This window comes from Natrix helvetica (genome assembly GCF_964273705.1).
Source record: "Natrix helvetica genome assembly, chromosome: 3".
NCBI lineage: Eukaryota > Metazoa > Chordata > Lepidosauria > Squamata > Natricidae > Natrix > Natrix helvetica.
Window position 1 is genome coordinate 137,667,944 of NC_138549.1, and position 14,261 is coordinate 137,682,204.

Below are 14,261 nucleotides of genomic sequence, written 5' to 3' on the forward strand. Positions count from 1 at the left end.
AAATGCATATAAAAAGGTTGTATAATATAATGATAGAAATAGATTCTGAAACAGAGTTAGTTAAAGACTGTATGATAAAATGGGCACAAAATTTCAAACAGCTAATAATGATGGAAACATGGGAAAAGATTTGGGTAAGAAATGTAAAATTATAGCAAGTTCAGAATTTGAGAGAAAATTTTTATAAGATGTTGTATAGATGGCATTTAGATCCCGAAAAGTTATCTTCTATGTATTCGAATTTACAACCTAAATGTTGGAGATGTGATTGTGTTGATGCTACGTATTATCATATATGGTGGACTTGCAAAAAAGTCAAAGCATTTTGGATAAAAATATGGTGGGTTATTCAAAATATACTTTAAAAGAGGATAAAGTTCACTCCCCAGTTATTTTTGTTAGGTATAATTACAGACTGTACAGTTATAGAGACTAATTTGATTTTGAACTTAACGACGGCAGCAAGATTGTTGGTGGCGCAGTACTGGAAGAGGGAAGAATTGCCTACTATTCAAGAATGGATGCTAAAAGTATTAAATCTAACAGAGATGGCCAAAATTACAGCATATTTGAAGGACCATTCGGATGAGAAATATAAGTTGGAATGGAGAAGATGGATTGACTATATTCAAAATAAATATCGGACTAAAAAAATTCAATTAGCTTATGAGTGAAGGCACAAAGAATGTTACAATTTACCTAAAATTAGCTTAACAAAAGGGGAATTAAAGCACAAGAGGAGGTAGGATGTTAAAATTAGTTAGCTTATGTTAGCGTATGATTGTTAAATGTTTATACCCTGTATTTTGCTCTGGGAGGTTGGGGGAGGGAGGGTCGGAGGATTGGAAAGGGTAATATTTGTAAAATTTGTTAAAACTTTTAATAAAAAAAACCTAGCAGTTGGGTGGTCTACCAAGCTTCATTTAACAAGGAATTCTATAAGTACAGAGTTATAGAAAAGGTTCATTTTCTTCTTTTAACTTAGGAGTTTTTAATGGTACTGTAGATAGCAGCGAACAGAATTTCCTGCTTTTCCTATAAGCAAGGCAAGAGAAAAGAATAATTATTTCTGATTGTAATACGTGAACAGGACAAATAATATATAGGAAAAATGATTGCCAATCTTCTTGGAAGTGTAGAGAAGTGTGTATATGCAAGTTTATTTCCATTGTGAATTAAACATCCCAACTACAATTATATGCATCTGTTACCTACATATTTGAATTCTAGTAGGAAGAAACCATGGACACTTATTTAATTAGTTCATGACTCCTCTTTTTTTGTTAATTATAAATAAAAGTGTTTTATTTTAGCCTCTAGACATTTGTCATTTTATATTTACAATGTATGCTAAGGAACCATTCATTTGAAAAAGAGGCACCCAGCTTGACTTCTTAAAATAATCAGTGTATTTGAGGTGAAATTGTGTCACAATTTTCTTAAGAAAATGAGCAAGCAAAACATTGCAGTAATTTACATTGGAAGAACAAAGATAATTAATGTAGCACTCCTACACCTTAACTAGTCTAAAACAATGTTGCTCAAATATTATAAGTAAAAAGCAATCAGCTCATTGAATTTACAGGAGAGTAATCAAAATGAAATAAAAATTCAGGTTAAATTCCTGTCAGCACAGCTCTAAAAGATATTTATCATAACACATATGGTCTCCTATAACGTGTATTTGAGCACAGCACATTATATCTTAGGATAAAATCTTATATCCTGGTGGTGCGGTAGTTAAGAATAAAGTATTGCAGGCTAACTCTGCCCCAGACTGGAGTTTAGTCCTAACAAGCTCAAGGTTGACTCAGCCTTCTATCCTTCCGAGATCAGTAAAATGAGGAACCAGACTGTTTGGGACAATATGCTGGCATTGTAAACTGCTCAGAGAATGCTGTAGAGCACTATGGGGCATTATATAAGCCTAAGTGCTATTTCTATTTCTACCTTCTTTCATCCCCAGAATATTATCTTTTATTGCATAATACAGTGGATATATCTGAGAAAGGAAACGGCGTATGTGACACATCTTGTAAAGTAAGCTAACAAATGCCCCTACTCATTTTCATTCAGATTATTTTTATTAGATTTTTGCATCAACTTCAGTAGAGAAACAGTGATAAAAATGCATTAAGAAAACAGAATATGTTTCAATAACATCAATTGCTAATAACATTTACACAATTACATGGGAAATATGCTTAGTCCCCCATGAAAACAGCTTGATGCATGATGCTGCTAGATAGCAGAAACATCAGAAAGGAGGAGTATTTCCATCAACTTGGAGAATTAATGAAGTCTTTTGCACAAATTCCAAAATACACGTTTTAAGGAGTGAAAATTCTAGTTATGTACAACTACTGCAATAGAAATTAATGTATTATTAAATAAAATAATGGATTCAACAAAGGGAATCTGCAGAGTAAGCATACAGCTATCTTCAGATGCTGTACCTTTCTGATCCTGCTTGATCCATGCATAATTGCTGGGAGGAATGAAGCCCAGTTTTCCAGCTGATATTATCCACTACTCCCTAAAGACAGTGAAAGGTCTGGAACTCAGTATAATAATCCCCAGAGTTACTGAGAATTTGTATGAAGCAGGACAGAGCATCTATTAGATGCATAATGTGCCCATGGCTTTATAAAGAGCAAAAAGTAGGACAAGCTGCTGTTCAAAAGAAGGTTTAATAAGTGCTTTTTAAAGGCTCCTCAATTTTTTTTGCTTTTTCTCCTATAATAAGGCACTGCTTTACACATTTGCAGTGTCATAGTGCTGAGGTAGCCTGTATATCTATAGGTGTAGGTATAATAAGTGCTGTTTTATTTCCCGTGAAGAATCTAACTTTGGGAGAATCTAGCCCTACAACCTCCACATCTTTCTAAAACTGCTGCCTCTAGTATATTTATGGTGATCATTTGTTAGAATACAGAAATACTGTATTTCTCAACACAGCTGTGATAAAAAGGAGAATTTCAAATTTCAGTCAACGAGGCAATAACATAATTTAAAAGGTGTATGTATCTTACAAAAATCAAAATGGCATCCATGTACCCCAGTAGTGAATTATCAGGAATATCTTACACTGTACCACATAAACCTGGAAAAGAAGCCTTTGGGCTAGTTCTCATGGCTTTGGGTCATTCTTAGCATGTCTGACTTGGTCCTCTCAATGAAACAACTCAGAAAATGTAAGTGCCAATAACATAGATATATAATTTACATGCCATAGAAAAAAATGTAGCCCAAGAATGAATCCTTCCCAACATTCAAGATATGATATTTTGGAGATGTAATTCCATGTAAGGGACTCCCTCACCAAAATGACACTGGAAATTGTAAGATCAGGAGAATAGAGCCATGATGTTTTTAAAGGCACTGGTAAGATATATTTTTTTCACACATAAAGAATATATATAATTCTGACTTGCATGTCAAGCACATAGTCTTTCATTATTTTTTAGGAGTAGGTGATCTTAAAACAAGTGCTAACAATTATGCCCATAAAAATAGAGACGGCGTGATTCAAGCAAGTAGATGGGAACTCACTTCAATAAGCTTCAGGTTTGATTTTAATTTCAAAATTCTATTTATAGACTTGGTATTCTATCCTGTTCCTCAAAAGGCACTTAAAGATAAAGAAGCAGCCAAGCAACAATGGATAACATTTGGGAAGCAAGACTGGTTTCTTCAATCTCACGAGTGCAACAACAAAATTTGCCAGCACTCCAATACATTTCTTCTTCTTAAAAAGCAATGGCATGCATGTATAGAGGAAGGTCTCTGCTACTGTTTTTCCCATTACCAGACAGTGCATGTGTTTTCCAATCCATCTTCATAGCTATCATATTCCCCTCCCTGCCTTCCCATCCTGGTGTTTAAGCCACAGCTTATTTATCAGCATTGTTCAGTAAGGAGGTCTGAGGTCTACAAAAGACAGTCATTTCATAAAAATCACAAATGGTCCCCAGGAGACAATTTGGAACTATTTATTACCTGATACTTGTTCAATATTACTGTTTTTGGGCTAGTACAGGTAGTTGGTGTACTTTCCCAGCATAATAAAGGAGCATATTTGTAGTTCAGGCTTCACATGAGGGGTCCTTGGTGCTCTCTGAGCTTGGTTGTTTTCTTGAATACATTTCATTATCTGAACTAGGTAACATCATCAGGGCCATCACTAGCACTGATGATGTTATCTAGCTCAGAGTTTCCCAGCATAAAAATGCAACTACCAGACTAAAACAGGGTTCGCTTCTCATCTGCATTTACAGCAACAACAGCTCACCCATCTCTTCTAAAACCCAAATGAGAAGAGAAAAACAATAAAAATGAAAAACAGGAGCACAGATTAAATAGAATTTGTGATGTGGAACATTTGGAACACAGAAGATTTCTCAAAGTCTTTCCCAAAGAATCCCCAAACTTATGCGTACCAGTTACATGGACTGACATGAAGCAACTTCCCAAAGACTTCTGAAAGCTGGAACATAGAATGGGAAAGTAGTGCAACAACATTGACACATGCTGATGTGTGATTTGGCTGAATGAGATCTCAGTCTCAATGAAACATAGGATGGCAAACAGAAAAGGCAGGAACAAAGCAAAGCTGAGGATTGTAGGACAGGGTGAGTTCCTCCAGAGACTCAGAAATTACTGATTTTACTATGTTTTCACATCCGGTTTCCAGGTTTAGATTGATTCTGGTCTCATTTGAGAATGGCCGGCATAATAATAGAAGAGATTTTACAGGTAGTCCCTGACCTATGGCCACAATTGAGCCCAGCGTTACTGTTGCTAAGTGAAACATTTGTTAAGTGAATTTGCCTCATTTTACGACCCTTCTTGCCATAGTTAAGTGAATCACTGCACTTGTTAAGTTAGTAACATGGTTGTTAAGTGAATCTGGTTTCCCTTTGCTTGTCGGAAGGTGACAAAAATCACATGACCCCGGGCCACCACTGTCACAAATGTGAGACAATTGTCCCCACATGACCATGGGGATGCTACAACAGTCATAAGTGTGAAAAATGAACATAAGTCACTTTTTTCAATGCTGTTGTAACTTCGAATGGCCACTAAGTGAACTGCTGTAACACTAGGACTACCTGTCTTAAAAAAAAACACCTATCTTTATGGGGAAATCACTAAAGCAAGCTCCAGTTTAAGTCCTTCCATTTTCAAGAAATCATTTTAAAATCAAAAAGTTAGCAGAAATTGATTCCACAGTCTTAATATTATGATAATTCATACCAAAGACATTTTTAAAGTTAAAAATTGTTACATATTTATTTCTGTTAAACTGCAAATTCCTGGTAAGAAGTACTTGCAGAACTGGTGAAACAGCTTCCTAAATAACCAGACAGTCCATTTAGTTACTCAGATCTCTAGTAATGTCTTCTGCTTTAATAGACCCTCACCTGGACCTCAGGAGCAGCCAGCATCCAATTGGTCTTAATGGCAGTTGGGGAATTAGGCATTTGATACTTTTCCTTAGGTACATCCCCTATCACTTGAGTTATTTTCTAATTGTTTCAAATAACTTATCTGGGCCAAGCAGTAGAGTTAATTGAAATTGGTTGGAGAGATGGGGTATACACACAATAAAAGTTTGAGGGAAAGCAGGGAACAATTCACACAACTTGGGGCACTTGTCCCTTTCTTTCTTTGACGTACATACATACACACACACTTGATTAATTCTCTTTTTACAACCCTGTGATTCTTTAATTCAAGGTAGAGTCAGGTGATTGGATGGAGCTGAGCATTTACTGGCCAGATGCCCTTCCTGACACCTATGTAGAGTTCTCAGCACACTGAATTTCAAATGAAGACCTCAGTGAAAAGCCTTCCCCTGAAATAATACAGTATATTCTTTGAATGTATTTTGATGAAAAATGTGCATGAAACACATAATACAATTAAGGCGATGTTTTGTTAACAACTGAAAATTTCCTAACACATTGTTTCAGATAGCCTACCTATTTAAAAGGAAATTTAAAAGGAAATTACTACTTAAACTACTTAAAAGGAAATTAAACAACTAAATAAAAAGAGATACTGAATTATTGCTTGAGTTCTGATTCCTAAAATTATAGCTTGTCAGGAAAGGACCATTTAAAGTTTCCACAATGCACTTTCCATTTAAGTCAGTGGTAGGACCACATTGAATGTAATACAGTATATTAAGACTGCATCACAACGATTTTCCTCTGTCTAGCTTAACTTTGCAAAATTATTTTTAATGTAATTTAGTAGAAATAAATATAAACCCGCTATAATTTGTAAACTCAGCCCTGAGGTATTTTAAGAGTATTATATCATTTCTACATTTATCCAGTTTTAAATAGCCATGGCATGACTAGATAAAAGTTTGATGTCGTTAAAATAACATGCAGTAATTAGATTTTTCAAGATAATAAAAACAGAGTGTATTAAAGTAGAACTGCTTACCTCTCAATGTTTTAATTTTAGTTCTATAGCCAGAACACCAAAGACAGGCCTTGGGTTTCGGCATGTGCTGTACACATTTCTGGCAGGAACAAATAGCTTTTCTTTGAGCATTAATTGGCTGCACTGACTGAGCAGTCTGAGAACATAGATAAAGCAAAAGATTGAAATCTGAAGGTTAATTTATCTGATATCAATTTCTTAGGTACAGGATGTAGGGCAACTTTAAACACCATCTTCTGCGCAACTTTAAACATGTACAGCAGCTCTCTTTGCTCACACGTGCCTCATCTGCGCATGCACACCACCTTCTGTGCGTGCACAGTGCTCACTCATTGTGTTGGGGCAAGTGGGTGGAGCCTCCCACAGCCGCCGTCACCGGTTCACCTGAACTGAAGAGAACCAGCTGAACACAACCTCTGATGTAGCGTTTCTTGCCTTTCAACATAAGCTTTTTGCTTCTTCCCAAATGTATTAGTGCCCACAGTTCAAACAATTGGTATGAAGCCTGGTATGAACTCTGTGCCTGGGATGGTTGCATGACTGTCACCGTTACTGGTTATTGTTCTTGACATCATTAAAAACAACTCCTCCTCCTTATTTTTAAATGTAATGCTGAACATTTGTTGGGGGACTGAAGAGACTGTCTGTATTCTCCTATACACATAATCCTGTTCTGATTGTTGTCTCATGCTTTTGAAGTTTGCTTTGAGCTTCAAAAGGCCACCCAGCTGCCTTGCATATTTTGTGGATGGACATGTTATTTTAAGAACATTTCTTTTAAACACACAAATACGCATTACACCAATTGAGTTAATTTTTACCCAAGCTTGAGAAGTATTGATTTCAATAAAAGTACATGGTTAACTTTGACTGGAGCATGAAAATAATGATAAATATTATTTGTATATTAAGTATGTTCCCTATTGGGTAAAGCCAGCATGCAACTGTTATAACAAATAAAAGGTTGCCAACAGCATTATGGGTATTATGCAGCAAGTAACTAAGCTGCATTTCTAAGGGCACTAGTGAAAGAGCAAGTCACAATGAGCAGAATTGATTTTGTATCAACATACTTTAAGTCAGGGGTGTCCAAACTTGAGAACTTTAAGACTTGTGGACTTCAACTCCCAGAATTCCCCAGCCAGCCATTCTGGCTGGGGAATTCTGGGAATTGAAGTCCACAAGTCTTAAAGTTCTCAAGTTTGGACACCCCTGCTTTAAGTGATATGTTACAATGGCATGAAATGGCCATTGGGATATGGTGTGCATTAGGGACTGAGTAATCATCATAGTAACTGAGTAAAATAATTTGGACATCAATTTTAGATTATGCTACAGTAAGGTTTTTGGTTCATATTAAAAATAATTAGGACAATAAATACTAAATAGCATTTGTGGGGGGGGGGGAACCAAAGAAGGAACAGTTTCTTGAGTGAAATTAAGTTCCTCATTGAGGTGGACATGTTTTTAATAGATGCTACATAAAATCATGACTGGACAGGATGTCTCAGTCGCAATGAAAGTTTGTTTTGAACCTAAAGCTTTAACTGCTCTCTACTTGTTTGGTACTACCTCTTGGGTTTTGTTCTGCTTTTCTTTAAAAAGGCCAGTGAGTTCCCCATCAATCTCTATCATATAAACAATTATGTATATAAATATATAAATCACACACACATAGACAGACACGCACAATCTTCCAAGGGGAGAGCTGTTTAGAAGCAGAACACATTTCTTTAAATATAGTTATCCGGAGGCAAAACCCAGGGGCAGAGTCAAAAGAGGAATCAGCCTAGAATCTCTACGTTCCCACAATTGGACTAAGTGCAACCCTCTTGACACTGCTCTGACCTTAGAAAAGAATACTAAGGTCAGAGCAGTGCTAATTATTAGTTGTGTAGATTCCTGTGCATAGGCAAGAATGCTAATAAATAACTTTAACTGCAACTTCACGTGTGGTCCTGATCTTTCCCGCCTGACATTATCTTAAATGGGACATTCCAAAGAGTGAAAGAAGATAGGGCAGAGTACTCATTTTTCTACAGGCATCTGCTTCTCCAAAAATGATTAGTAAAGAGGACTCCATTGTGAAAAAATTTTTATCAAGAAATGTACCCAAGTGTGTGCGTGTGTGTGTATGTTTGTATAAACACGTGTGCATGCATAATACATATAATGCAGAAATATGCATGCAGATAGAGACACTCACAAAACATACATACAATCAAAGAGACTGTATATACAGCTATAAGTGCATCTGCACCAAAATAAGCACGCATACATACAGGGCCTATTCCTCCATTGCTGTGCAAAGTCATACTTCAAATAAATTTTAGTTTTAGATGTCACTGTTGGCCTTGAAAAGGCACTGTTAGCCTGTCGTACTTGCTCATGTCATAATTGTTTTTAAATTTTAAATGCTGTCACAGGAAACTCTTGAACTCACCAAACACTCCCCTTTTCTGTCAGTTGATTAACACCTAATTAAAAAAAAGTGGATTACAGTTGTTAAGTTGAGTGGGCAAGCACTTCTTCAGAACTGTGTTGCTGCTTTTCCTTCAGTCCTGGGTTCAAAATAAAGTGTCACAGGAAGTGCTCTAAAGCATGTCTCTTGTGTTTCGGATTGCACAACAAAGGACCATGCTGAAGATCATGCCAAAGATCTGAAAAATGAGAGCATTATTTTAAAGGATGCAACATTTGCCACATATCAGCAACGCTTCAGAGAATTTGAGTGATTGTTCTTTGGATTGGTTCTCTGCTCACTAGACATTAGATACTTCAAGATCACAGTACGATATCAAGTATTTTGTAAAGTTGTTTTCTCCTTACTTTTCAGAAAAAAGAAAACAAATCTCCAGGTATCTACTTGATTCTATTTTATTACTATTATGTTCCTAGCCAGGCTCATATGAATTATTCTGACTGGCAAATAAAACTCTGTGGGTTCTTGTTGTTCTGTAAGCTTGGCTGTTTTGTTGCAGACATTTATTACCAAACTAGGTAATATCATCAGTGCTTCTAGGGATTTTGCTTTAATGCCTCATCTAACATCCCTATCCCAGAACCTACCTACCTACCTACCTACCTACCTACCTACCTACCTACCTACCTAGATAGATAGATAAAGTCTGTCTGTCTGTCTGTCTGTCTGTCTGTCTGTCTGTCTGTCTGTCTGTCTATCTATCTATCTATCATCTATCTATCTATCTATCTATCTATCTATCTATCTATCTATCATCTATCTATCTATCTATCTATCTATCTATCTATCATCTATCATCTATCTATCTATCTTAATGTTGTGCCCTTTACAATTGTAAAGGTGTTATTTTTATTACTGCTATTATTCATAATAAAACTTGTTCATTTATATTGTTTTTAGGTTTTTTTTGTATACCACCAAGAGTCACTTACTTAGTGTTGAGTGACAATATAAATATGATTACATACATGAAATAATGAAGTGGTATAAATATGGAAGACTAAACTTCGAGGAAATCCCTTTTACTTCCAAGATCCTGGTCTTGGTTGTGTGGGAGCAATTAACATCCATATTTCCCCTCTAAAACATGTTATTTACAGAGAAGGAGCAGGACTGCATATTTTAATTTATTATATGGCACATTCACATTTCGATAAAACACAAGGGGTAAAAATACAAAATATGAAAAAAGGTCTAAAATACCATAAACACACTGTATATCTAGATTAAAGGTAAAAGCTCCCCTCGCACATAAGTGTTAGTCGTTCCCAACTCTAGGGGGCAGTGCTCATCTCCATTTGAAAGCCGAAGAGCCAGTGCTATCTGAAAACGTCTCCATGGTCATGTGGCCGGCATGACTAAACACCGAAGGTGCACCGAGCGCTGTTACCTTCCCACCAAAGTTGGTCCCTATTTTTCTACTGCAACTGCTAGGTTGGCAGAAGCTGGGACAAGTAACGAGAGCTCACTTTAGATTAGAGATATAATTTTTTGTTTCATTTGTTACAGCCAGAAAATCAACAGTTTCACTATTGGTTCTATTTTGGCACTCTGACACTATGTGTTGAGTAGTTTGTTGTTCGGTCCCAAGTCATAATTTGGTGATGATATTGTGACTACAGTGGGCAAGGAATATTACATCTTGCATAGCTTCTAGAGCTGTATTTTTTAAGCTCAGCAACTTTATGATGTTCTTCATCCCCCTTAATTCCCCCAATCAGCATACCAGTTGAGGTTCATGCAAGGGACGCTTGCAGTGATTCTCTGTTCTCTTTAGTAATCTGCTATAATTTCAATGGCTTGGAAAAATTTCAGGTTTGTGTAAATACAATGTTGTTGTTGATCATGGCGATGACAACAATAGTCAATACAATCAGAATTACTTACTGTGATTCCAGCAATTGCAATCCCAACAATGCCAAGTAAATGAAGATTTGAATTAACAAGAGTCTCTATTTCAGTCAGACAGTTCTGTTCAAGAGAGGAAAGACATTAAAGTCTTCAATCCTTTCCTAAATCTACCAATATGAATTCTCAACAATCACCTCTACCTGTGGCAGGTGGCAGGTGTGTGTGTGTGTGTTTGTGTGTGTATAAAATGTATTTATATATATTTATATATTTTTTATTTTTAAAATATCTTACTGTTTATTATTATTTTTATACTTTTGTAAAATCTTTAATTTTCTTAAAAAAAGTTTTATAACAAGATGGCTCTTGTTTAACTTTGCTGCTGCTCCTCTTATCAATACAGCAAAGCAGCCTTGAATCATTGAAATAGTTGCATTCATGGGCATCTGCAGAATATGATGGTTTTATCAGAATGGCAGGACAACTCTCACAATGTCAAGATGAAGCCATGCCTCTTATGTTTTTAATGTAAGCTTCCTCATTTGCATTCCCTGCAGATGCCTACAAATTCATTCTTGTTTTCTTGGATTTTGGCCTCTCTAGTTATACGATGCAATCTTCCAGGTCTACCCATAGAGTCAGTTTTTGGATAAAAATACTGGAATACAGAATTGCACTGCGTCAAAAACTGGGGTGGCATGCATGGACAAGCTATTTTTGCAGGCAGGAAAATCAGTGAAGAGGAACTGAACTATATAGCATGCATTATCTATGACAGTGATGGCTAACCTTTTTGCCATCATATGCCAAAAGCGGGGGGAGCACAGGGGGGGGTCATGTGTGGGCATGCCCACACCCATAATTCTATGCGTGCAACATGCCCACACATGCGTGTGTGACCCCCACCCTCCCCCCACTTTTGGTATGTGATGTACCTGTTTTTCATCCTCCCCAGGTTCCAGAGGCTTTCTAGGAGCCTGAGGAAGGTGAAAACACCTCCCCCCACCCCCTGGAGGCTTCAGGAGGGTTCCCTGAAGCCTCCAGAGAGTGAAAAACAGCACTACGAGCAACCCGGAAGTTCAGGAATGAACTTCCAGGTTGCCTCTAGGGCCGTTTCCCCCCCTCCAAAGGCTTCAGGGAAGCCTCCTGAAGCCTTCGGAGGGGGAAAAACAGCTCAACAGGTAAACCAGAATTCAGGAATGGACTTCTGGGTTGCACACAGGGCTGTTTTTCGCCCTCCGGAGGGAGGGAGAAAAACGGCCCAAAGCGCAAACCGGAAGTCCATTCCCAAACTTCTGGTTTGCGCGTTGGGTTGTTTTTCGCTCTCCGGAGGCTTCATGGAAGCCTCCGGAGGGTGAAAAATGGCCAAAAATGTAGGCTGAAGTCAGCTGGCTAGTGTGCACATGCATGCTGGAGCTGACAGGGCAATGCCTTGCGTGCCCTAACAAATGGCTCCGCGTGCCACCTGTGGCACACGTGTCGTAGGTTCGCCATCACGATCTATGACATTCACATAAATTAATTTTATTTTCACAGAAAATAAAATTAGACTGTCAACTATATGTTTGTCTGGTTTATTTTGTCTGAACTAGTATGAAAGTTCACATAACCAAAATTAAGTCCATTTGATTAGGTCTGCCATATAGTTCTATTTTGCCCCAGCTTTAAGTGGTCAACCAGAAATTTTTGGCTCAGGAGTAGAAATCAGATTAAGCTAAACCTCTCAAGAAACCACTCGGTAAGGGTGTGGGAATCAACAAGGTCTTTAAATCCAGCAAGCTGCATGAATAATATAAGCATCCTTGCATGTATAAGTAGTGCTTGACTTACAACAGTGACTATTTGAAGTTGCAACGGCATTGGAAAACGTGATTTTTGACCCTTTTTCACACTTACAACCTTTGCAGCATCCCCATAGTCATGTGATCAAAATTCAGACACTTGGCAACTGACTCATATGGGGAAACCAGATTCACTTAAAAACCATGTTACTAATTTAACAGCTGCAGTGATTCACTTAACAACTGTGGCAGGAAAAGTTGTAAAATGATCAAAACTCACTTAACCGCTGTCTCACTTACTAACAGAAATGTTGGGTTCAATTGTGGTTGTAAGTCGAGGACTACCTGTACATGGTCCGAATTAACCAAACAATAGAATGTATGTAATTATTTTATTTAAAAAAATTAAACCACAAACTATATATACGATCACATTGGGGATGTTAACTTTTTCTTCCGCATTATGAACTTGATGAGGATAATTCATCCACACTGCTACTTGTTATGGAATGAAAGTTTCACTGGCATGACAAGTAAATTAAGAGTTCTGCTAAGATGTTTCATTTTAGGGAAACCAGGAAATGGTAATGACCAGTTCTGACATCCCAGAGATTGCAAGCAAATTGAAAGGGCCGAAGAAGCAAGTTGGCTGCAATAAATACTGCTTGCTTTATTCTGCAGTCTTCTTCAGATATATGAATGTGTGTATAATTGGCAAAGCAAACAAATTGCTTAGAAGTCATCTTGCTGGCATCCTACTTTGGTGCCACATGGCTCCTGTCCAGATCATCTCCTCTGGCTCCGGGGATGATATTCCCACCATATCTTATCCCATTCTAGGCTATTTTTGACTTCACTCTCAGAACGACATGACAGAATAGAGGCACTTACTTTAGACGATCCAATATCCTTTGGACAGGTGGGTTTTACTTGAACGTCACTGTCTTTCCCACAGCATTGAAGCTGGAGGGAGAGAGATAATATATTACCAATCTTCCCGAAATGATCATTTTCAAATGATTCAAAAAAACCCAAAATATGTTTACCCCAATTATATTATTCAGAATTCATTTGTATCTCAAAGGATAACATGTATTAATAAGTTCAATCCAATTTATGGATGCAAAGAAATCAACTTCAATTCAAACAAGTCTGTGTGATAATGGAAATTAGAGCTGCCTAGGTCTGGAGGTATTCCATCTTTAACCTTGGATAGGATAGCAATTCTCCATTCAAGAGCTGTGTGCAATTCAGGTGATCCTCCAACACTCATAGCTCCTACCTTTTGAGTAAGTGGCAGCTATGGCCAGGAAAACCTTTGCACAGCTTCATCTGTGGAAAGGGCCAGTTGTGCCCTTTCCTGGAATAGGAGGTCCTTCCGACAATCATATATGCCCTAGTTATGTCATGATGTCAGGCCTGCCTCATTCAACATCCAAGAAAGGAAACCCCCAACTCCAGTAAGTTAGAGAAAAGGTACTTTTACTGGATATGAAATGAAAACAGCGAAAGTGAAGCAAGATCTGAGGCAAAACAGCACTAACTTGCACTTATCAAAAGTTACCCAAATCCCTGCCCCCAATTTCCCCGGCCCAATGTCCAATCTCCAATCCCTAAGGGTGTCATGTAGGATGCATCTTCAGGTGGCCTCATTCAGCTGGTATGCAGACACGGTTGGCCTTGACCAAACC

At 37.5% G+C, this 14,261-nt stretch overlaps 1 protein-coding gene across 1 annotated transcript in view; it reads right to left on the reverse strand.

Annotated features, from left to right (window-relative positions):
• Positions 1-2,065: 2,065 nt before the first annotated feature.
• The window catches only part of TSPAN2 (tetraspanin 2), a 71,161-nt gene continuing 58,965 nt past the window's right edge, over positions 2,066-14,261 (reverse strand). The window contains exons 6-8 of the mRNA XM_081946519.1: positions 13,462-13,533; positions 10,826-10,909; positions 2,066-9,116 (exon numbers count right to left, since the gene is read on the reverse strand). Of these exons, the coding sequence (XP_081802645.1) occupies positions 9,051-9,116; positions 10,826-10,909; positions 13,462-13,533 (222 nt within the window). The 3' untranslated portion in view covers positions 2,066-9,050. The remainder of the gene's footprint in view (positions 9,117-10,825; positions 10,910-13,461; positions 13,534-14,261) is intronic.